The sequence below is a fragment of the Pelobates fuscus genome, chromosome 3 (assembly GCF_036172605.1).
Source record: "Pelobates fuscus isolate aPelFus1 chromosome 3, aPelFus1.pri, whole genome shotgun sequence".
NCBI classification, from domain to species: domain Eukaryota; kingdom Metazoa; phylum Chordata; class Amphibia; order Anura; family Pelobatidae; genus Pelobates; species Pelobates fuscus.
Genome location: NC_086319.1, coordinates 210,854,160 through 210,879,620, shown reverse-complemented (window position 1 = coordinate 210,879,620; position 25,461 = coordinate 210,854,160). Strand labels below are relative to the sequence as shown.

General features: G+C 40.2%; 2 protein-coding genes across 2 annotated transcripts in view; one reads left to right on the top strand and one right to left on the bottom strand.

Annotated features, from left to right (window-relative positions):
• Positions 1-25,461, top strand: part of RELL2 (RELT like 2) — a 435,084-nt gene that overhangs the window by 110,600 nt on the left and 299,023 nt on the right. The gene's annotated exons all lie outside the window — the stretch shown is intronic.
• FCHSD1 (FCH and double SH3 domains 1) overlaps positions 21,175-25,461 on the bottom strand; it is a 134,430-nt gene continuing 130,143 nt past the window's right edge. The window contains exon 20 of the mRNA XM_063446222.1: positions 21,175-21,585. Coding sequence (XP_063302292.1) covers positions 21,520-21,585 — 66 coding nt within the window. The 3' untranslated portion in view covers positions 21,175-21,519. The remainder of the gene's footprint in view (positions 21,586-25,461) is intronic.

The window sequence follows — 25,461 nt, the reverse complement described above, 5'->3', positions numbered from 1 at the left end:
AACATCTATATCCAAGGAACATATTTGAACAAGATTTTATTTTGGTAAGAACTTTTCATTTTTGTTACATTTTAATAGTCATGTCTTCCTTGTGACTGAGCCCTTAAATATACTTTTCTAATTGTATTAAATATTTAATTTGTTTCGATTTTTTTTATAGCTTAACTTTACTTATTAATGTGTAATTTTAGAGTGAAATGCAAACCAAATGATTCCTCAAGAGGTTTCGGCAGTCTGGGGAATCAGTTGTGATTATAACACATTCTCTGTTCTTTTCCACTACGCTGATGTGAATATGACATTCTGGGCTAAGTTTCAAAAGCTACTAATTATATCTCCAGAGGACACTGAGTTTATACTCCCTTTTGTTACCAGAGGCCCTTGTGTTGGAACAGTACTATCACTGCTGCTAAAGGATATGCAATGCTTGATCAGATCTTGGCTGTGTTAGCAGAACCTGTTTTTAGCACACTAGGAATATAGAATAGAGAAGGATTGAGCAACATGCAAGACAGAGAACTTGAAATAAGACTGTAAGAGGCAGGCTCCCCCCCCCCCCCCCCCCAGTTTCTGTCCGCAGGCCTTCATACTGATGTAAACAAATCAATTACATAAAAATACTACAAATTTAGCTATTTGCTAAATTCTAAAATTGTCACATTAGTGTTAGGAATACAAAAATGTATTCCCAACACTAACATGTTCCCCAAACATGCAAGGATGGACTCATGTAGATAACCGCAGATCCACCTTCTCTGACAACCTCTGATAGGGGATCTAAATCCCATATGAATGTGGGTGCCCTTGAAAAATCATTCAGATGAGAGTGAGCAATGTGGGAACAAGCAAATAACAGAAGAACCAAATAAAATACACCTCCTTTTGGGAGGAAGTGTGCTATAAGAAAAGTGCTTATCCAAAACTATAAAACAGCAGTTCTATACATTTGTATGGAATACCCTCTTCTCCACACTCTAAATACAACAAACTTCAAGTGGTATAAGTTAAAAACCTACACCTTAAGTGGAGTGCTGAGAAAAAAATATGGGGCTAGCTTACCCCACGTCATTTTTTGAAGTCATGAACATGTGATACATGAAAGGAAAAAATAAACAAAGATACAATGTGGTGCAGATGATAATGAAATTGAAATATTGAGTCTTAATAATTGGATAATGCACATGTAAATGAACCTATAGATATTAAGCTTTTAAGGTAGCATCACACCACTCTTCCACTTTAATATTCACTCAGAGAAAGACATAAGGGAGAGAGGCAACCAATGTGTAGTCTGTCAGTTAGAACACCTTAAAATATAAAATAAGTATTTTTCTCACCTTCTTCAGAGCCTTAAGGTCCTGGCTCTGAGGTTTGTAAGTATAGTGCCAGTTGTGAGGGGATGGCACTGCCCTTATGAAGATTCTAGAGGCTCCAAGGGACTTTAAAATATACTGAAACTTTTTTGTACAAATAAATTTAAATACATATCAAATAAACATAAAAATACAGTATAAAGTACACTCTTATACAAAAAAAGTTCTCAATTAAGCAAATATGTGTTTCACTCCTGTAGAGCTTCTACAGTCAGCTGTAATCTGGTCCTGTGAATCTCCCATACTTAAATGTCTTCTGGACCCACCCCTTGGGTCACAAGCATAGATAACAAGCCCAGTTCCCTCAAGTCTCTCCTCCCTCTCACCGAGTATGCTTAGATGTTCAAATCTACATGAACAGCTGAGCATTCTCAGTGAGAGAGATGAAAACCGCAGGACTCTTACATACCAAACCAAGTAGACTAATGGCAACAACTGTCTGACATGAAAGGAACACGCCACTTTAGCTAACTGAAAAGCTATTTTATCTGTGAAGAGTGTGTCCTATTTTTTCATATATAAATCAACCTTGTTACACTCCTCTGGCTTTCATCAGACAGACAATACAGTTACTTCCTGGTTTAGTTAGCTCATTGGAGCTAAACTCAAGAATAAGCAATTTCTCAGAGCACCTGCCTTGCAAGAACTTCTCATTGAGCTGCATTGGGAAGTCTTTGATTGGACAGCCACAGATAGTCTGTGCGGGGAGTCAAACGAGGGTTTACAAAGACTACAAGCAGCTGCAGCTTTTGCAAACTCTTTTTAAATATACACACAAATAAAATGCAAAATGAAATGCATGCAAGTTTTTGTTTGGAGTACATCTTTTATGCAATAATTTTTAATTTATTTTGTATTTGGGCAGTGGAGAGTCTCTTTAAGAATTTCTATTACCTCAGAGCAAAATACTCCTACATACCAAACAATTTCCCCAAAAAAGGATAATATCCCTTAATCATGTAAGTAATTTATTATATAAGGTAATATATATAAATTATATAAGATCGCACTATACCTCAGAGCCACATGGCTCCTACATAGCACACTAAATCAGCAGACCCTAAATACTAAACTAAGGAAACTAAATAAAATTGTGAAAAAATAAATCAATGCATAATTCTGAGATGCTCTACCCTTGTACAAAATAAATAAAGGCATAATGCCAGAGAAATAAAAGGAACGCCCAACGCCTGTTTAACCCCTTAAGGACACATGACATGTCTGACATGTCATGATTCCCTTTTATTCCAGAAGTTTGGTCCTTAAGGTGTTAAGGGCTAAAAGAATGCACCTTCATCTCAGGCGCTATCAGAGGGGTTATCCCTTCTAACTGGGTTCATTATACATTATTTTTCGCAAAAAACAGGAAAATACAGCGCCAAGATTGTGGAGGGTTTTAAAAGAAGAGAGTGGCAGGGGCGTACCTAGAGCATTTGCACCATGGCACGGATCATGTGTGTGGCACTCCCAAATGTAAAAACACCCGCAAAATATATACAACACAGGCAGACAGTCACATACGCATACACACACAGTCACGCACACAGTTACAGGCAGACACTCACATATACAGTCACACACACAGTCAAAGGCAGACCGTCTCACACACACACACACAGTCACATGCAGATAATCATATATACAGTCACAGGTAGACTGTCGCACATGCACAGTTAGAGGCAGAAATTCACACACAGGCAGACCGTCTCACACACACAGTTACAGTCAGACATACAAACACACAGTTACAGGTAGTCACACACACACAGAGTTCAAGGAAGACAGTCACACACACACAGTTAAAGGCAGACAGTGTAACACACACACAGTTGCTCTCTCTCACTTACTTACAGTATTGGCTGGAGGAAGAGTTGATTCTCTGAAGTATCTCTGGAGTCTGTTAGTTGGGGAAGCAGGGGCTCCACACCCTTGCTTCCCCTCCATGTGCAGCAGTAACAGCAGTGGGTGGGGGCCATGTTAAGCTCCACACCGCTTCCAGATTCCACTTTTCTTTCATGAGGCCAGTTTTGAAGTGGCTGCATTGCTGGTCTCTGCTTGCATGAGCTGTGTCGGCCACCTGGCGCCCTAGCTGCCATGAAAACCTGAGGCCACACAGCTCACACATGCCTGGCCCTGGTCATGACACCGCTCTACCTGGTGGCACCAGGGGCGGACCGCCACTCTTTCCCCCCTCCCCCCGCTCCCTCCTTAGTACGCCACAGGAGAGTGGTCAACAGTATCAAAAGTAGCAGAGAGATTATGAGACAATTGTGATGAAGTCACCATCATTGGGACCATATGCAACTCTTTTATTAAATTTTGACCTCCATTATTCCCAGAATGGCTTCACCTTGTGATGGGAATATGTGGGAATGGGTGTACTGCTGGGAGTTATGGAACTGTGGATTTTTATGCCTGACACTTCCTGTGGTTCACTACATGCCTCTTATGTGCAAGTCTGTGCTCATTTCAGCCACCCTCACGGATACACACATACCCAGATACTAACTGCCAGACAGATAAACACATAGCGGTATACGCAATGCCAGACTCACACAGATACTAATACACACTGCCAAACATACACACCTTGCATGGTGACAGCCATACAAAAGCAAATATACACACAGCCAGACAGACAGAAATATGCAGATGCTGACAGAAGCACACACAGTAGGGTAACTTCCCTGGGGCCCAACAGCATTCTGGTGGAAGCTGCATTCAAGGGGGTATGCTGGTCAGCTCCTCCTCTTTGTGCACTGGTAGGAAGTGAACAGAAATCACTATGGCATGGGCCATGGATGGGATTAAGCTCTGGGAGGAATTACTATTTTTAAAGGAACCCAAAATGGCTGTGCTCCTTAACACACTATCCCCCCAACCACAATGGCACAGGCCTGGTTGCACTGCTAAAGGCTAGCAGTGCCCTACTGGTACCCTGATCATATATGCCCATCAGGTGGCCCAAGGTGTAACTACCAGCCGATAGACCACCCAAGGCTGAGAAACCTGGTTCCCTGTACATATTGCTTTACAAAAATAAATTTTAGGTATTACAATATATGTATATATATATATATTCAGACAGAGTTTCCTTCTAGGGAAAGTCTAGTGTTCTGACTGTTTCCTTTCTTTGTATTTATCTCCCATAAAGAGACATCATAGGCACAAAGACTACTTAATCACATGTAAAACATTGCAGGGTTTTAATGCCTCTACTGGCTGCCACACAGACAGTCACTATAGGTGCTGACATGGACAAAACATACAATACTTATATTTAGGGGAATCCAAATTATACCAGGTGCCTGGAGAAGCAATTAACAGACGACACAAATGGTTGTGAGTCCAGAATTACTTCCTTCTCCTTTATTCAAAGTAGGGTGTATTTATACACAATATTGTTGCAGTTTAGCTTGAAAGTTTACAAATAAAGCTTAAAAATAAATAATGTAGTTAAAGAAAGGAAAGTCAAAAGATAAAATTAGTTAATGTGGCTACATATTTCAAAAGATGTTAAATTAGTTTACAAAACAATATGTGGTTACATATTTCATAAGATAGGAAGGTCGCAGAGACAAAATTAGCTAGCAAACAGTCACACAATGTACAGTTTCTCAAAATAAGTGCTCCGGTGGGGGCTAGAATACACAGAGAACGCAACTTTTGCTGACACGTATACAGCATTTTAAAGAGAAAATGTTCATTACATATAAAGAAATAAAGAACATCAGATGTAGGCCTTAATTTAATTACGCTGAACATTAGAATCAAGATATATTCCATCACAGTGCTTCCGCAGAAATAAACTAATAAAACTTGGCATTTAAATCAGATGGTCTCACAGCCATAAGATCAGAAAAAGACAGAAAAAAAAGGAGATCTCACATCAGGCAGAGCAAAGGATTCTTAATACCAAGAACAATAAAAGTGTTGAATTCTCTGCATAAGGATAGTCAGATTCAGAAGACTTCATTTAAAAAACTCTGCTTAATATTTTTATTCTCAAAGCTCCATATATTTAGGGATATATCAGCAAATATAGTATTAACATTATGGAATCAAGAAGGATTTTATAAAGCAAGTATATATTGTGATAAGTATAGATTGTGGTAATTATTATTAAAGGAACACTTTAGGGTCAGGGACACAAACGTATCTACACAAATAGTTTATTGGGAATAATTTAGGTAAATAGTTGATTCAAACTGCCATTTAAAGTCCCACTCACAATGGACTTAGAAATATAACATAAAAAGGTAAGACTTTAAAATATACTTTCAAAATCCTACATAGAGTTAGTGATATTTCGTTCATACATCCAGGTTAAGAAAGATACATTAGTATTGGTGGAAAAGATACATGCACTTAAAAAAATTATATACATTTAAAAAATATTTTGTTTAAAAAGACAATAATTATGGTGGGGGGGAGGGGGGAAGAATTCATTGGATTTTATAATTGTATTGATTTTGATGCACTGACCCCCTTCTGTGATAAATAGTGGGTAGAAAAAATGCAGCCTTATGTATCGTTCTTAACCTGGATGTATAAACGAAATATCACTAACTCCTATTATCTGTGTTTTATCTTTCTCACATTGCAAACTATTGATATGAACTTTGGGCATCGATGCCCTTTCCCAAAATGGATTAAGAGACTGCTAATCACCAGCCTGATCATGTGATGCATCAACTCCCAGAAGGACACCATAGGAAATGACATGCACTGTAAAGAATTTATGCGAATGCCGGAAGTACGTCACGGAATATGACGTATCGGCGCATAGGAGGAAAAAAAAGAGAAGATAAGAAAATACAGCCGTGCGGACATATTGGGGTGGGCTTAGTAGTATGGCTGAGACTGGAAACATCGCCATATTGTGGATGGTGGTTAATATCTGGTCTGGACCATATTTGGAAGTGGGCGTTTTTTTCAAGGCTCGTTATACACGTGTTTATGCTTGCTAATTGTCTATATGGTATATAATGCTAAGTTTGTCTATTTTAAAGTTATCTTCACCAGAAGAAGACCTATTATAGGTTGAAACGCATTGTGCTACATTTTTTTTATTTATTTTTTTATTCTTTATTTATTCATGCGCAAATTGAACATTTGTGCCTTGTCTGCCACAACAGCAGAGTGAGGTTATAAACCGTCATACATTTGTGTGACAAAGGTATATATAAGAAAAACATTAATAGTTTCTAACGATAATACAGCATGTTTTTTATGTATCTGCAGCGTTGGATAGGACATGTCAAAGATTGAATGGGTGCCTTTCAAGGTGAATTGGGCATGTCAGTGCTCATGGGAGGTATTGAAGCTTTGGGTTGTGTATCTGAGGCTAGGTTCGGAGGTAGGGTGATTTTGTACTACAATGTTGTCGCTAGTCCAGGCCACCGTTCCTTGTAATCTGTGTGTTGGTTGTGCCCCTTACCAAGGGGGCTGCAGGGGGGGGGAGGTTTGTGATCTCGCGGTTGGCTGTGTGGATGCCGGTTCAGTGGGTAATGTCTGAGGCATATCCAGGTGCCCTTATGGGGGTTCCCAGTAAGTTTGGGGGGTGTAGGTGGAGTGCCTTGTCGCCCAGGGTGGAAACCGAACCTGCTCTACGGTGTACGACATATGGACCTTTAAAATAAAACATTTAGCTTACTAACGTGAAAACAATACAAAACGAAACAGTCACATCATTTATATCAAGCGGCCAGGTGGTGGATCGGCCGGATCTGGATGCTGATGGGGTTCAGCTGTCGGGTTCCCCCCGTCCCTCTGGTGCTAGTGTGTCTGCGGTTGTCAGTCCCAGTGTTTCAAGGAAGGATGAGGCTTCTGCAATCGAGGTCAATGTGTGGGTAGTCCCATTATGAGTTGATAGTAGTGTGCCCGGTGCTCCCCACCTGTAGGTTATGTTGGCTGCTCGAAGTTGTTGGGTCACTGGGTGAAGCGATCGGCGCCATTGGAGGGTGGCCCTCGTTAAATCCTGGTAGAAGGTAAGGCTAGAGTCCTCAAATGCTAGTGGGGTTTTGCCCCGCAGTGCCGTCATTATTTGTCCCTTTTCCGAGGAAGATGTGCAACGCAGTATAACATCTCTAGCAGTTTGTGATGAGGCCCTTGGAGGGCCTGCGACCCTGTATATGCCATCGACTACCAATTTTCGGGCCGTCGCTGGGGGTAAAATAGTCGCCAGCAACCGTCTTGTGTAGTGCGGCAGCTCTTCAGTAGTGACATTGGCAGGGATGCCTTTAACTTTGATGTTGTTGCATCTGTGGCTGTTCTCAAGGGCATTCAGGTGTAGTGCCATGTTGTGGTGAGATTTCTGGAGCTTATGTACCAAATCTTGTACATTTGTTAGGTTAGTTGAGACTTCGGCCATATCAGTCTCCGCGGCCTGTACTCTGTCCTTTGTGCTTTGTAGGTCTGCCTTGAGTCCTGCTAGTTCTTTTGATAACATTTTGTGAAAGTCGTGTAACAGAATTTGCAGGTCGTGCTTTTTTGCTGGTGGCGATCCCTCTGGGGGTGCTGGTGATATTATGCAGAGGCTGTTTCCCCCTGCTTGTTCAGCCAGGCCTGTTTGGGTAGGGAGTGGTTGGCGTTCCTCTGAGGTCTGTTGGGGCCCAGTAGGCCACTGGAGCATGGCCCCGATGTCTCTCCCTTCCATCTGGGTTCCGGCCGGGGAAGGCTGGCTTTCCTCTAAGGCCTGTTTGGGCCTAGTAGGCCACTGGAGCATGGCCCCGACGTCTCTCCCTTCCGTCTGGGTTCCGGCTCTCTGGGAGCGTCGCCCCATGGCGGGCATGTGGGTCCCTGGGTCGGCAGAGGATCCAGTGGTTGGGTTGTTTAAGAGGCCTTGGTAGGCTCCGCCGAAGAGCGCCTCCAGGGCGGACAGTGTATGCGTGGAGTAGGCCCCGGGTCTGCGCTTCCGCTTCGGAGGTGTTGTTTTTGCAAAGAAGGGCATCTATCGATGCAGAGTGCTTTCACGAGTCGGGGTATGTGATTGTGGTGATGGGATTTGCTGCGATTGTCAAGATTTAGGCAAGATTGTAGGTTAGGGATCGGAGCTGTCAGAAATGGCGTCTGATCAGCTCGGTAGTTGGCTCCGCCCCTACATTTGTTTTTTTAAATTATTGTTAATAAATACTCACCTTTTAAATGTTCATCTTGGACTCTGGAGTTCCTGTTTTGATAGCAGTACTGAGTTCCTGAAAAGTGTGACTGCTGCAAGCTTCACCTAATATCTCCATGATGAGATGACATGCATTACAAGTCCTGAGCCTACTTCTAACTGGCTCTGAAAAGTGATAAAGAAATCCTGTTACACTGGGTACCAAATAAATTATATATGTAAGGTAAACCAGAGTCTTCTGTGTGCCCAAATCACCTTGTTTATTTCTATTGTACCACGTTTTTAAGTGTGAACAGTGACTTTACACTTGGGTTTTTAGCAGCAGCATAATTGGACTATTCCTTTAAGCGCCATTCTCTCCTTCATTTGTACTATTTTAATATTCTAAAACACTCCAAAAATAAATTTTCAAAAGGGGCTAATCTGATTACGTTGGAGGTCAGAGCTTGCAATCCAAATTCCTCTTGAAGCTGGCTGGGACTCCAACAGAGCCACTCTGTAAGGTGTGAGAAGTCACACAAAAGTGGCCTGGAAGTCTGGTTTCAGTATAAACTAACTCTCTCACTTGCCATATGTCCTGACTTACTCCAAGATAAGGTGTTCTTTGATATGAATAGTCATCAGCCCTCAAGAAAACACCCTGTGCTCCAGTATCATATTAAAGAGACACTAACACTTACCCACAGGTTAATAACAGCCTCATTTTTATTACATTCAGAATGGGACAAGCACAATCTTCTAATCAAGCTCACCATGATTTGTGAACAAGGGGAAAAAACATACGAATAAGTAGTAGTTCTGCCACACAGCTCCCCCTTAACCACAAGCCGGCAAATACAGTCTGATCCAAACGGATCGGCTTGGGAATGGCCGGGTGAGTACTCACAGCTCACTTTTCCAGTTCGGTCTGTAGTGATAACCAGTCGGCATTCCCATTTTGCTTACCAGGTCTTTAATGAATGGAAAAGTTGTACGGTTGTAGGGCCAGGCTCCACCGCAGTAACCTAGCATTGTCTTTTACATGGCCCATATACCTTGTTCAAGAGGCTGGCCAGCAGGCTCCAGGTTCTTGTGCTAAACGTACGGGAAAAGGAGGGTTTCTACAATTTTCATATAAAATGACAAAATACCTAAATCTGTGTTTGAACAGAATGGAACCAAAGTTCTCAATTTAAAAATCTCTCTCTTTGTTAGAAGACTAGTAACGTGTCCACATCTACAATGGAGTTTACTCTATCAATTCCTATACACATACAATTTTTTTTTTTTTTTGAATTCTTTATTTTTGGAAGCGCAATGTTAAGTACAAGCTCAAGAAAAGACATATGCATTTCACAATAAGTGTAGTCACAGGTATATGCGGAAAAGGTCAAGAAGTTGTGCGCTTTTTTTTTTTTTGTATGGTGCGGAAGTAAGATTATACATGCAGAAAAAACAGAAACAAAAACAAATGTCGCTGAGTTGTCGATTAGTACAGGATAAAACATTTCTATCTAAGTGTTGCACTGAGTGCATGCCTAACGTGTGCAGTACAGGGTTGTAACGTTATGCCATATGGTGTACAAGTAAGATTATACATGCAGAAAAAAAAAAAAATGTCGCTGAGTAGTCGATTAATACAAGATAAAACATTTCCATCTAAGTGTCGTGCTGAGTGCATGCCTAGTGAGTGTAGTACAATGTTTTAACGTTATGCTATATGATGTTTAAGTGAGATTATAAACGCAGAAAAAACAAATGTCGCTGAGAAGTCTAATAATACAGGATAAAACATTTCTATCTAAGTGTTGTGCTGTGTGCATGCCTAGTGTGTGTACTACAAGGTTTTAACGATAAGCTATGTCAGGGTGCTCAATATAGAAACGCTTAAGTTTACCCTCGTCTTATGGGGTGTATTGTGCTTGCCTCTAGTCTAGCAGGCGAAGATCAACTAATTGAGACCCCCTATATGAGGAGGCTTGTGTGCCATGAGCCGATCCAAGAACTCTTATGTATTTAGTTTAAACAAATGATTAGTTGTTGGGTGATAGTAAATGATAGAGGTGAAAAAACAAGAGCAAAATAAACCTAGACATATGCAGCAGAACAAAATACTCATTAGTGATGCAATCTGCATAGGATCGGGCGTCTGCAGCCGCAGGCCGGTAAGTCCATGGTGCACCAGGTGATTCAGCTCTGCCATGCAAATAGTCGGTCAGCCTATGCCCAAGGTCGGAAAGCTCGGGGCAGGTCGGTGTATTGTCCTGTGTGGTTGTAGATAGGTTCGGTGCCCCAGTGAGCCTTTCTCTCCAGTGGATCGTGGAGGGGCCCTTCTCCCGTTTCTCTCCCCAGTGGGAGTCCATGCTGCATCTTGGTGGCTGGCAACTGTTTGTGTCGGGAGATGTGAGGTTGTTCTCCGCTGGTCCAGAGTTCCTGAATCCGCCTGGTGATGCTCAGGTCGGGCATGCTTATGGGTCTCGCCCTGATGCGTGTCGGTGCGTGTGCTGGCACTCAGGGAGCCCGGTTTCGTTTCCCGCCGTATTGGTTCCTGGCGTTGCCCCTGGGGTCCCTCTCTGGAGGTTCGTGGGGAGAGTCTGCCCATTTGTCTCTTGGCTGCCGGTCGGATCCAGGCCACCGCTTCTCTCCTCGCCTGCTGGAAGGACTGTACTCTGTTTTGGAGCTTCGTCCAGAGGTGAGTGCAGAGTGTTGCAAAGAACTCTATGGTGCTGCTGGGAGGCTTAATCAGTGGGAGTCTTGTTGCTGGCCGTTTTTGTGCCGCCATTTTGTTTGGGTCTCGCAAGTCCCGTCTAGCTGTAGACTTTGTTGGGTGATCAGGCAGTGTTGCTGGGGTGGTCGTCCCCAGCGTGGACCGGGATATCCCCCGCCGGTCCAGAGGGGGGGGCAACAGGGTCTTGATTTTCCCACGCTTGTGAGCGGGCTCCATACCGGGAGGTCGGCCGCCTCTCCCTGGTTTCAGGCCCCACTTCTGTTCAGGCCGCATGACCGGGATCTCCGTGGAGCTCCGTCTCGGGGTTGGTATCATTTTGCTCCGTAAGTAGTGCCCTTTCATTCCCTGGGCCTCGTGTGCTACAGGCTTTGTTTGTTCGATTAGAATGCGCGTTTCTTCGTTATTTGGTGTCGGAGCTCTTAGAGTACAGGTCCGGCCATCTTGGCTGCCAGGCCCCGCCCCCCCACACATACAATTTTTTAAATAAAATCTATTACTACTATAGTGCCTAGGGATACTACGTTTATTGCTTTTTGGTCTGATCCCATTGAAATGTTCTAAGGCACGTTTCACATATTGGATTCCACAACCACATTGAAGCAAATATACATTTTTTTTTTCTTTGACAATTAATAAAATGTTAAATTCAAATACTTCTCCTGTGATAAAACTTTTAAAATGTCTAGTTTTTTTTACATTGAAACTTACAAGTACTACAGTTACAGCATCTTAAAAAACCTTTTGACTGATTTATTAAAAAAACATTTATCATTTGCTTTTATTTGTAGGAAGCACACACGGAGCTAAAATCATTTTCCATTTTCTTATAAATAACTTTTGGCCTTGTAGGTAAACTATTTTAAAAACCTTAATCTTCAATTAAAATAGGCCAGTGTTTTTTATTTGCCTTTTTTTATTTTATTTTATTTGCTTTATTAATATATTTGTTAAAAAGGCAACATTAAAAAAAGTCATTCATCTTCTCATTCCTATTTTTTTATTCTTTAAAATATCTTCTCTATTTGAACCTTCTACTTCCTTTCCAGTTTTGAGCAACAGGTTATTAGGGTAATGCCTACTTATAAGGTTTTATTTAAAACTTGTACTTGTTCATTAAATTCCTCCGTTTTTGAATAGTTACGGAACAATCTACTTTGTTGGCTTTTAGGAATGTTACAGAGCCGTTTTGGATTGTGGCACATGGAGAATTCAATAAAACGGTTGTCATCCGTTGGTTTAAAAAAAGTTTTATTGCACACCATCTTTCAGAAAAAAATTCAAGATTTAAAAAAAAAAAAGTTAATTTGAGTGTCCCCTTCTTCTGTTGAAAAGTGCAGACCTTATTGATTGGTATTAACATAGGAAATACATTTATCTATGAGAACTCTCCCGCCTGTCCAGATAATTAGGACATCTCTGATGTACCTTTTCCAGAGAACCAGGTTTACTTTAAATGGGTTATTTTTCCAGATGGATTTGGACTATCAGTTCAACACATAATATTGGCATAACTGGGGGCGAACCTAGTACCCATGACTGCCTTGCATATCTGTAAGTAGTGGGCTTCCTCAAACCACAAGCATTTTTGTTTAAAATAAACTTAAAATATATATTTTAAAAAGTCTATTTGAATCTTGAGCATCTGTTGGTCTTTATCCAAAATGAATTTTATTGCACTTATGTCAAGATTACTAATTGATCCAGCACGTAGAATTGTATCAGATCTAGGACTAAAAGGTAACATCTTACCAGGCGTTAGAATGGCCGGACATAACGTACCAAAGAATAGTCAGAATACTTGCCGAGGTCAGGGACACAGAATGGGACACAACGATAAGGGAAAGCCAAAAGTCAGGTATACCAGAATAGAGGGAAGTCAAAACGAAGCGAAAGTCAATAAACAAAAATAAACGCTCAGGAACACACTCTCGGACAACCACTAAGGGAAACCACAACAGGGCAGTGAGGAAAAGGCAAAAGGAGTTTAAATAAGCCTCTCTCAGATCGGAACAGCCGAACTGGACCTTTGACCCCAGAACGTGCAAGACGTCACACGCACGCCATCGTTTACGTGACGTCACACACACGCCGACATTGTCAATGCCGTGGGTGGACATGGGGTTACTAATTAGTGTGGATCAGCAGCGGCTGGTGTCCCCCAACATGCTGCAGGAGTCAGACATATTGACGCATGGCCGCTGAACGGCACTACCGCATTTGTTAGCAAGGCAATTACTGCAGATGCCGCAAGGTGAGGATGAATACGTTACAACTTTTTTCTCCTTTTGATAGTGAATTACTGTATATAAAAACGTAACATCTATAGTATATATAAAATCCTTTTTCCGTTCTAATCCCTCTAGTTATCTAGTAAAATCTGTAATGTAGGAGGGTGTTCCAGTAACATATTTTTGTAGATATAATTCTACATACTCAGATACATTGCTTGTTAAAGACCCAGTTCCGCTGATAATAGGTCTTCCTGGTGGGTATTCAATTTTTTTATGAATTTGGGGCAAATGGTAAAATACAGCAACTATGGGGTACTTGACAAATCGGTAATAAAACTCAGCCTTGGTAATAACTTGTTTATTAAAAGCTTCTGTTAAAAGCTCAAATAATTGTTGTTTACAAATATTAGCTGGATTTTCTTTTAATAGATCTGTCCATAATCACTACACCCTCCCCTTTATCCACCTGTTTTATTACAAAATCAAACGTGTCTCTAAGATTTTCTATAAAAAGGTTTTTCCGTTACTTATTTTTTTCAAATTCATTTAAAACCATTTCGCAGAGCACTGGGATATATTCCTCTTTATCCCATGTGGGGAAGAGTTTGGATTTAGGCTTAAGACCTGAATATATTACATTTGGCATGGTCTTAGTAAGTTGTGTAGTATTTTACTTTCCCATTAACGTAGATCCCTTTTCTATCATTGACCCATTGCTATTCTCCTTTTTCTTTTCAAAAAATCTTTTAACTGTTAGTTTCTTAAAGATTTTTTGCATATCAATGAATAATTCAAACTGATCGGGCAGTTTCTGAGGTGCAAATTTAAGACCTCTCCCCAATACACTCAATTGCTCTTGTGTAAGATTATGTTATGAGTGGTTAAATATAGCTTTTTGTCTTACTTCCTCTTACTTCTGAGTTTCTTCCCCCTCGGATTCCTCTTGTCCTCCCTTTGTATTTTGAAGTTTCCTTCTTTTCAGTGGGGTCATATCTGTTTTTGTGTATCCATGCTTTCTCCTTTTTCGATGGGCTCATCCATAATGGTCTCTTCTCAAAAAAACAAACAAAAAAACATTTGGACAAACTTCCTCATTCTATCTATATTCTCCTCTTTTCATAGGTTCTTTTCTTCTCATTGTGTCATTTCCATATATGTTACATTTGTATGTTCAGTTGATGCATTCAAATCAATCATTCCTTTTCAAGGTAGTTACACTTTGATTCCCATTAGGTCCTCTCTTATTGAGTCCTTTTTTACTTGTGGTATTCATTTTTTCATGTACAGGGTAACTAGCATGACATTTTGTTTTTGGTTTTACATGAATTTTATTCCATTCTCTATGTCTACCATTTTGAAAGTCCTCTTTACCTCTTCTTTATCCTTAATTTTGAGAATTGCCTCTTCCAATTTTTCTATTCTTTTTTATTCTCTTCCATTGATTTCCTCATTTGGTAAGAATTATTATTTTTTTACATCTACTTGAGTTAATTTTAGTCTGTTTAGCACCCTCTTTATGATTTTGAAATTATATTTAAAACACAAACATGTATTCCTGGCCCTTTAGTGTTAAAAGAAAATCACCTACCCCCCTGCTTCCTTTTAACCTCCTAAACAAAGTCAAATCTTACTTTTATTCCAGTCTGTTGGCTCTGCCCTGATTTGCTTGCTTGGCTGACATCATCAAAAGTGATTCTCTAAGCAAACCACAATGCTTTCCCATAGGATTGGATTAGCTAAGACTGTCAAGGAGGCAAGCCAAACACAGCCCTTCCCAGTCCAATCAGCATCTCCTCATAGAGATGCACTGAATCAATGCATCTCTATGAGGAAAGTTTAGTGTCTACATGAAGAGTGTGGAGACACTGAATGGCAGTGCTGCACACTATGCACCACTGACCCAGGAAACACCTTTAGTAACCAACGGAGAAGTGTCCAGTGGAGGTATCCCAAGGCTGTTATGTAAAACAATCATTTTCTCTGAAAAAACAGTGCTCGCAGCAAAAAGCCTGAAGGTAATGATTCTACGCGCCAGAACAAATACAATAAGCTGTAGTTGTTCTGGAGACTATAGTGTCCCTTTAATGTTGGTTTATTTTTTGAATGCACTTGGTTTTATAGTAATTCAAATAATAATGAGGTGATATATACTTATTTATTTCGAATTTTTTTATTTATTCCGAACTCACTACTGTGAGAAGGCATCACAGAGGATACAGAAATGGAAAAATAAAAGCATGAAATGTATGAACAGACTTTGTTATAAACCAGCAAAACATTAACCAGTGAGCTGAGGGTTTTATGTATAGAGAAATATAAACCGTCCCGAGATGAACATTCTAGCAGCAGGCCTTGGATGAGAAAAATATTAGGCTATCTTTAAAGTGCGTTAACTGACATTTGGCATCGGCAGAGAGTACCTCTATGAAAAAGCTTAGAAAACCAAGGCCAATATATTAAACAATAAAAATACAATAAACAAAACAAAACTAAAGTAGCAAGAACTAAGACATTTAGGAAGTGTGCCAATCATCTGGCTGAGAAGCAGCACAGGAAATGTAAGGAGCTTAGGACAACAGGTAAATGTTTACGCCTCCAGGCACCATTAAACTAACTCTAAGTTAACACGAGTAGCGAGGCGTGGGGGGGGGGGGGGGGGGGGGAGGGATTCTGGCTAGTATCCAGTGCATACATGGGTGGAGTACGCCATTTGTTAAGCTTTGGGACTTGATTTTTTGTGTTTAAAAAATAAATTCATTTAAGTACTGGATTTGCACCTTAGAAGATTAGCACTTTTTAGAAATATTTGCACAAAAACTTGAAGGTTGAGATTGCTCTTTAAGAAGGTTTTTATATAAATTAGTATCACATTTAAATAAACCACTAAGTGCTCCACCATAACAACTTCTGGATTTGTAAAGTTATTTAAGGGATAACTTGAGGGTGTAAGAGCAGCTAATTAAAATCACTAAAATGTTTATTTTTATACCACTAAAACACAAATGCCTTATAACATATTGTAGTCACCGAATATATATGTGTGATATTGTGAGAATTCTTTTTCCCCACTATAAATGCAGTTTTATAAAATATGGGGTGATCACAATCCATTCTAATCTCTGTATTTTCTTGGTTGACTTTATCATTCAGTGTTGGTACTGGCTGTAAAATGTTCTTAGTTTAGAGAAATAAAAACCATCCCAAGATGGACATTCTAAAGGCAGACATTGGATAATAAAAACAGACGTTTTACAAAAAGCATTTCAGGAATGTTGTAATTATTTACTTTAATTCCAGCAGCAGTCAAAATGGAATAGGTTATTTTATGCTTGTAATGTCCAGTGAATAAATAAATTAAACGCACTTTATGCACTTTTGTTTGTTTTTTTGAGGGGGAGGGGGCAAGCAGAGGGCACCTTGGTACTCTGTACCAACAGACACCTAACATGTTACTCCCACCCTGTTGGAGGAGGGATATTTTCTTGGGGCTGCCCATTTTCTGCTGTTGATTTGTAGTTTCTGTTGAGTTATTTGGAGTTATTAAGTTTGCAGGTGATAGGAGGAGAACCCTAGAGAGCTGGGGCTATTGGCATAGTTAAACTGGAAATTATCTGAAATGCAAGGTTAACTTAAATTTAAGACCAAAATAGATTAAATAAAAACATAGAGGACTTGAATTATGTAATTTGTCTCTTGTGGTCTAAAATGTAAAAATCACTTTAAAGTCATACTTTAATAAATAACCTGATAATCATTTTAGTTTATGTTTTGTAGATGTTGGCCCTGATTAGACTGAAACAAAACGACTGTTGAAAAAGAAACCGTGCAGGATACTTTTTATTGTGTATGTGTGTTCTTATCAATAAAATACCTTATTGGGATTAAAGAGATTTAAAAGTGTTGGTAAAAATTAAAATCTACACATCTGAACCCCACATTTGATAAAATTAACCCCAAATCACAAAACTGTGACTATAGTAGAGTTGGATAATATTTAAAAATCAGCTATTTTAGCTTCAGTTTCACTATTCAGATCTAATGCTCTAAAATTCTGATTTTAGTGAGCTAAAATAGAGACCACTTGTTTTTTTGCCCACAAGGTTAAAGATCTGAAATAAACGTTAAAATAAACTTTGCTGTTATGCCAAAGTTATTGGCTTTGCCTCAGGAACGGGGAGCTTTACTTACCTGAACCTGTCCTTCGCACTCCTAGCGCTTCATCTCCTAGCGCTTCATCTGCCAGGTGCCTATGTCATGCACAAGAGTACAACACTGATGTCTATAGAGGATACCAAAGGACAAAAAAAATGGCACTATCATTGCCACACCCTTCGCAATTACAAGTGATGGCAGAGTGCTTTACAAGCTTCGATAGCACTAGCTCCATCTTTTTGTCAAGCGTAGAAAAAAATACATAAGACATTAGCCACTACTTTTACCTATATCTTTTGACCGAGTGAAATGCCAACACAGAAAAATGCGTTTCAAATATATATATATATGTGTGTATATATATATATATATATATATATATATATATTTTAGAGTGATAATAACAGAGCCATTTTAAATCAGTTCCCTCACGCATTAGAATGATGTGTAAAATATAAAATGTCTACTTTTCAAAGTCCTATTGGTTTATGGTTATTAAAAGAGTAACATACCCACAGTGTTTTTGGCCAGTTCCTAAATGCACAATTTTGCATTCACACAGGGAAAGCGATTAATTGCAGCTGAAAGCATTGATGATTGTTTTGACTAGCTAGTGCCCTTCAAATACAGAATTAATAATGTACACAATCCATTTAACAGTGCTGTATGAAAGTAATGAAAACAAACCTGTTATTCAGAGTGACAGTATAAAGAAGGGAGCCAACATTCAGATTAAACACCTTTGATTCTCCAGCAAATTTGCAAAGATGAGTAATAAAGAAATATAAGAATAATTAAAGTAAAAAATACTGCTTTTATGTGTACAAAATTATTTCAGTTCAATGTACTATTGTATAAAAATAATGGAAACAAATGACTGTCTGAGACAGTGGAGAATGCTGCAAATAATTGTGGTTTATGTTGTGTAAGGGCTAATTTACTACCAACAGTAGCTTGTAATAGAGGCCAAATTAGGTTCTTAAGGTGACTCTGTAGGCACCTTAACCACTTCAAAGATTGAGGATTAAATTGGTGTCAGTGGGCGCTGGGTCCTGTATCGCTGCTAGTTTACTCACCATTTAGTAGATATGCAAAAGCCTGCAGTATGGCCACCAATGACAAAAGGGTGGCAGTGGAACAATGCTCCACTTCATGCCAAAACCAGGGAAGGCAGTTAGTGATAGGCAGATAGCATTATCTGAGCACTATTGGCAAATCACTGCCCCTATTGTGGGTATTAACTGGTATTGTGAAGGCAAAAGCATAGCTCTACCATATTGTTAAGGCCAGTGCAAAACTATTGTGTGCCCTAGGAAGGACCCTCCCCCCCTCCTTTAAAAACAAAAATGATCAACGTTGTGTGTATTTTCTTAGCCCCTCTGTGTGTCCCTTACAGTGTATCTTGTCCTCCCCAACCCTCCGTGTCTTTGTCCCACTAGCACCTCTCTGTGTGTCCCAACCGATTTGTGGGTCTTGTGACGGACCACCTGGTACTCCGACCGAGTACCTCAGTCAATCGCCACTTCCTAGTATTTGCGAGTACCATCAGCACTGCACTGGAACACCATAACCACCATAAACCCCACGAGCCGCCGCAGCTTGGTTGGGGTCTCGCCGTCCTTCACCCACCTTGGACCCAAGACCAGGATCCAGCCTAGCGTAGCAGGAACAGCTCTTACAAGAACTTAGTGATTACACTCAGGGGAGTATAGTGATTATAGCAATCCCCAGAGTGTATGTATTTCTCCAATCCCCCAAACATGAGCCTAAACTTCATGAAGGGTAGAACAAGCCAAAGCTGTCCTTTTATGCAAGCTTCCCAACAAGGTTGACACCCAGGTGGACCTTAATGGGCACAGGGACACAAAGTGTACAAGCCAATAGAAACAATGTAACAATAAATGACACTCCAACATACAGTACACAATCCCTCCCCTCTGCCTGTGATATAATTAAGGCAGATAATACATTGACATCCCCAGGCAGAAAAACCACACATTTATATAAAGTCCACCAAGTACCCCAAAACACAACATATCCCCACAAATCACATCCCCTGATAGCCCTGATCTGGGTGAACAACATATCCAAAAATCACCCAGATCAGAGCAGGGGTTCAGGAAATTCCTGGAAGTCTCTTTTTTGACCGACCGCACACATGGTTTCATGCCCAAAACAGTTCCAGTGAATAAGGCTGTGCGGACGGTCTATTAAAACAGTTGAAGTACCATTCAAATTACCAAACTGAATGGTGAATGAGCATAATCAGTGTGTGTCCCTTGTTCGTGGGCTTCAACTCACCAAACGCCGTTCGAATTGTGGAAGTTCGAGGGGAGGTAACTTTTCAGCGGTGTTCGTGCCGTCTCGTGTCCTATATGAGCTCCATAAACTCTATGACAAAACACCGCTGAACCCGTTCGACTAAATAAGATGGCCGTCGCCACGTGCTCGAGTGTCGAATGGTGGCCACTTCGACTGTATCCGAAGTGCCACTTCGACTACTTCGAAAGTCCCAGTAGGCACAATTAGGGTCTCTCAGTCAAAACAAATTAAAGGGGCCATAGTCACAGGGTAAAAGGCTGGCAAGTAGTCCCCTCCAAGAACCAGTGGTGAAGTTGCTTTCATCACAGGTCTCTTTCTCCTCCCCAGACATTTTCTGTGTCTCTCTTCACCCCCCCCTTCTGTGTGTCTCATTGTCCCCCTCATCTTTTTGTGTATCTTTGTCCCCCAAGCACTCCATGTGTAAACCCCCAGCCCTTTCATGTGTCTCAGTAATCTCCCCAGCCTTTCCATTTGTTTCAGTAATCCCCCAGACCTCCATGTGTCTCCGTAACCACCCCGCTACCCCACCAAAAATATTTGTATGACCACTGCCATAGTACTCAACAGATTATACGATAACCTTCTACTGGATTAAACCACCATCACATGAATCTTCAGCAGCCCTGTTTCTAGAAAATTTGGATTGTACTGGATGATAATTATGCAGAAGCAAATCAATTAGAATTGGGCTGAATATCACTGAGGACCACTTCATGCATAAAACTTTACAGAAGATACATATGGTCATTTTTCTAGTTAGAGCAAATGTAATCAGCAAGGGAAGTAAGAATTCACTGCTAAAAGGAAATTTTTACAGATATGTGGCACCAGCACACATTTACAACACTTTTTGTTAGCATGAATAAGAAAAATAATGATGTAGAAAAGAACGAAAGCAGCATAGTCTGATCTGCCTTAAACTCATGGTGTGTCACAGGCTAGCCAATGCTGCATTGGTCTGGCAGCAATGCATGGAAGATGCCATTGACATACCACCTAAACATGATTTCTAAAATCAGTGCAGTATGTTGACATGAAGAAAATCCAAGTTTCCCTTTGGGGCCAAGAAGTAGTTATGTTTAGATGAAAAATCTAATTAACTATATTAGTAAAAGTGAAATTTCGAAAGGCAAACATCTATTCTATTATAGGACAAGAAATTATTTAACAAGGTCAACCAAGATACAAGAGACATCTGAGAAGTGGATATATGAAAGTGGATATATGAGAAAAGAATAATTGTCCTATACAAGCATATTTATTCGGCTACATTTTTTTTTACATGGAATTCTTAAAATATTATGTATAATAATAGCAATCCAGAAAGAAAAATACAAACTATCAGTGTTCTAAAAGTGCAAAGATAGCATAATAAAATTAGATTGAACTGAATAAATACTGCTATTTGGAAGAATATTTAAGTCTCTTTGGTATGCAGGTTAGGTTGTTCTATATCTGAACAAACAATCTTGAGGATGAGCAAGTCTAGATAAATGGAACAGCAAGGAATTTCCCATAAATTCTGAGCTGCTAATCCAGTTTTTGCAAGCAGGACGATGTTCCTTTGTGTAGAGCTTATTTCATGCACGGTAATGACGGACGACTGATTTATCATCAAGATATATTCTCTGTGGAATCTGTTTCAGGTTGTTTTGTTGGAGGAGGAGGTGCTGCCCGCATCTGTATAAATAAAAAACAAAACCAATCAATAACAAGCAAACACATGACTTATACACTGGCTTTAAGTCTTACATACAAGCATGTTTCTCACTATTACTCCAAGTAAGCGATTAGTATTTCTACCATTTGCTTGATACCATAAAATAAATGTATATTACCGTACTTCTGAAATTCTGTCTCGTTGAAGAGGTAGGGTATCACCAATACAGTTAGATCCAAAAATATTTGGACACTGACAATTTTCATAATTTTTGCTCTACGCCACCACAATGGATTTGAAATGAAACAACTGAGATGCAATTGAAGTGCAGACTTTCAGCTTTAATTCAACGGGTTGAACAAATATATCATATGAAACTTTTAGGAATTGTAATAATTTTCATACATAGCCCCTTTATTTCAAGGGCTCAAATGTAATTCGACAATCAATCATGAATGAAATGTAATTTTTAATACTTTGTCAAGAATTCATTGCAGGCAATGACAGCTTTAAGTCTGGAACGCAAGGACATCACCCAACACTGAGTTTTCTCCTTTGTAATACTTTGCCGTGGCCTTTACTGCAGTGGTCTTCAGATGTTGTTTGTTAGAGAATCTTTCTGCAGAAAATGTTGTCTTTAGCAAATTAAATGCATGCTTGACCAGGTTGAGATCAGATGATTGACTTGGCCCTTGCAGAATTCCACTTTTCTCTTAAAAACTCCTATATTGCTTTTGCAGAATGTTTTGGGCAATTTTCCAGTGACATAATCAACTTTGCTGTATTTGGCTGAATCTGAGCAGATAATATATCCCTATACACAGGACAGGCGCTTCCATTAGGCTACTTAGACAGTTGCCTAGGGCGCCAACTTGCTGGGGGCACTGCAACAAATCACCGGCTGCTGAATGAGCTGGAAGGGAAATATAAAACGTCTCCCTGACCGGTGCCGTGTCATCTGCCTCCCTTCACTTTTACCCTCATTTTGCCTTTTATAGAGCAAGACCTGGCAGTACTAGAAGTCTTCCTACCAGGTCTTGCTTCTGTGTGCAGGGAGGAATACGATTGACATCACATTCCCTCCACTTTCTACACACATGCGGAGCACTCCCACCACGCGTGTAAAAGTTTGTTTGGAAGAATTGCCTAAAGGAGGAAACTATGGTTTGATTATAACAAAGGCACGCTGCTCAGAGGCAGATGGAGAGAAAGAGTGAAGAAACACAAGAAAGAGGTACATTAGAGTAGACTTAAAAGTGAAGGGATTGAAGAAGATAACTGGGGGGATGAGGAGAGGAGCAAGTGGAGTGGCAGGTGTGTGGGGTAACTACTCAAATTCTATATATAAAAGAACTGAAACTGCACTAAACACTGATGGCAAGTGTTAGTTAACCAGGCTAAGTTCAGCTTTAGGCAGAGCAGTCGATGGCTCTCTCTCCTGGTACAAGAAAAAGCACTGTCTGGGATTTGTATGCACTATGTGGACACCATATATTGAACTTGCACTGATGAATGAACACTACACAAATACAATTTTGAGTGCCTAGCCTGTAGTTTCCCTTTAACGTTTTGTTTTATTTTATTTTTTTAATTTATTTTTTTATGAGCTTTCCATTTATTAACCCACTACATCCCCTAAACCATCACTACAAGTCCTAACCCCCCTATTGCCTCTAACCACCCATTACAGGTTCTAACCCTACACTTCTGCCTCTAACCCACCTACTATAATTGAACATTGTGCAGGTCTTAACCCCATTACAGCCCCTAACCCACAACTACGGAATTCGGTGGCCTCTCTTTGAATTTCCTGAACCTGACCATCTCCGTTTCTGAGGAAGGCTCACTCCAGGCGACTTTGTTTAGGAAAGCATCAGCCTCCAATGTCCTCTTAAAATTGGACAGTTTCCATCACAGACCCTTGAAACAGGGCATACCCGTTGGGCAGTATCTGAGGGTACAGAGGAACTGTAGTGACATCAAAGACTTCCAAGCCAGGGCCAGTGTACTTGGACAGCAGTTTAGGGAGAAGGGGTACCCTAATAAAGGACATCATACCACCCAGAGTCAAACATTTCTTTAATTGCCATATGGCACGGTTGGTTTATTTACTGACCTGCAGTTTCAATCTAAAATATGTGGGCAAAACCTTCCACCCCTTTAAAGAACGGATAAAAGAGCATGTGAGATCTCCAAAAAACTGACTGGAGACTCCCATCTCAAGACATCTAAAAGAACGACATGGGGGTGTATCTAAAGATATAAGATTTTGTGGTTTGGAGCTGGTCAAACGGGAACAGGGGCGGGGGGATTTTGATAAAATCCTACGCCAAAAAGAGTGCAGGTGGATATACAAACTTAAAACCCTTAGCCCATTTGGTTTAAACAAAGGCTTCTTCTCTTCCGTTATTTGATCTGTTTCAATCTATTTTGAATGGTCGAGATTATATTCTTGTGTCTCCACCCATCCGGATGATAAAAATTTCTATCAATTTTGAATTCTGATCATTATCATACATATGGTATATCTAAGCATCCACTACTATATTTATACTTTTAGATCTGATGCTCCCCTTCTTTATATGACCTATAAAATTCTATATCTGAGCAACAATAATCATATCTATATGAGTTATTGGACACTCTAGGCTTCTCCGATAAATAACCTGCCCACTGTAGAAGCTTGAACTTTTCAAAAGAAGATAAAAATCACTTGGAAGGTGAATCCGCCTTATCATATTCTAATATGCCTGATTATATGAAGTTCACATCTGACCAATCATGGACTGAGTGACTTTTTTTGAGACGGGAGGTTCTCTTAGTATTGGGTCCAAATGATATTGCAGATCTGAATTGGACCTGAAATGTGTTGTCTTATATTTTCAAGACTATCCAACCATGTTGAGGCTCCTTAGATTTAGTCAAAGTTTTACATGGAACCCTCCTATACTATATCAGGATGCCTGGCCGTGATAGGAAATGACCTATAAGGTCAGATGGTTCATGCCCCTCACCTCTGCCGCATACTGTGTAGCGAGCTGATTTCAAACACATCCAATTGGGACGTTTACGTCGTAACCCGGCCCACGCTTCACGTAGATTGGATGATTGGATAAGGGGAGTTATTAGAACCTCCCTTTAAGTTAATCCACAAATGATCTGATTGTTTGCAACTCCAATAAGGGAGGGGCTTAACATTCCTTTTATAGCAGGAATGGTGCAGATGCTCTCTGGCTCCTGAGAAAGCAAGTTTTTGCCGATGCACTATTGTTTTTAACATTTTTGTTTAGTACTGGGGTGGTACTCGTTGGCTAGTTATGACTTACTTTATTCTTTAGACTCTATTATAGATATCAACTAGTTGGATAACTGGGTAGGCTGCCTTGAAGCAGCAGGTCTAGCGGCAATATTACACAGAAGTTAAGCTTCTAGCTGCATTACTAGACGGTACTCTGCTGTACATAGACAGGACAGGTAGTGAGATGTATCTGGAACTAGATATAATACATACGTGTACCTCCCATCTGTCTATCCTGTCCATCGAGATTAAGTCGCTCCATTAACTTGATACAGTATACCTTTCAGGGAAACTGATATCACTTTACCCTATAGCACTATCTATTTGACAATCCTTCTGTTATCTAAGTCCATCAGGACTGCCTTCCTGCTTTGATCCAGTTTTAAGCTGTTTTCCAGTTTCTGCTATAGACCGCAACTAATTAGACTTCTGGGTTTGCTGCCTCAAAGCAGCAGGTCTATACAGAGCTATTAGACACAATTTTGTTATCAATAGTCAGGGTAGCGTCTGTGATGAACCTGGAATACTTCCTGCTACTATATACACTTGCTTTAATCTTCTATTTTTTGATTTTGTATTGAGATAGAGTTAAGTTTTA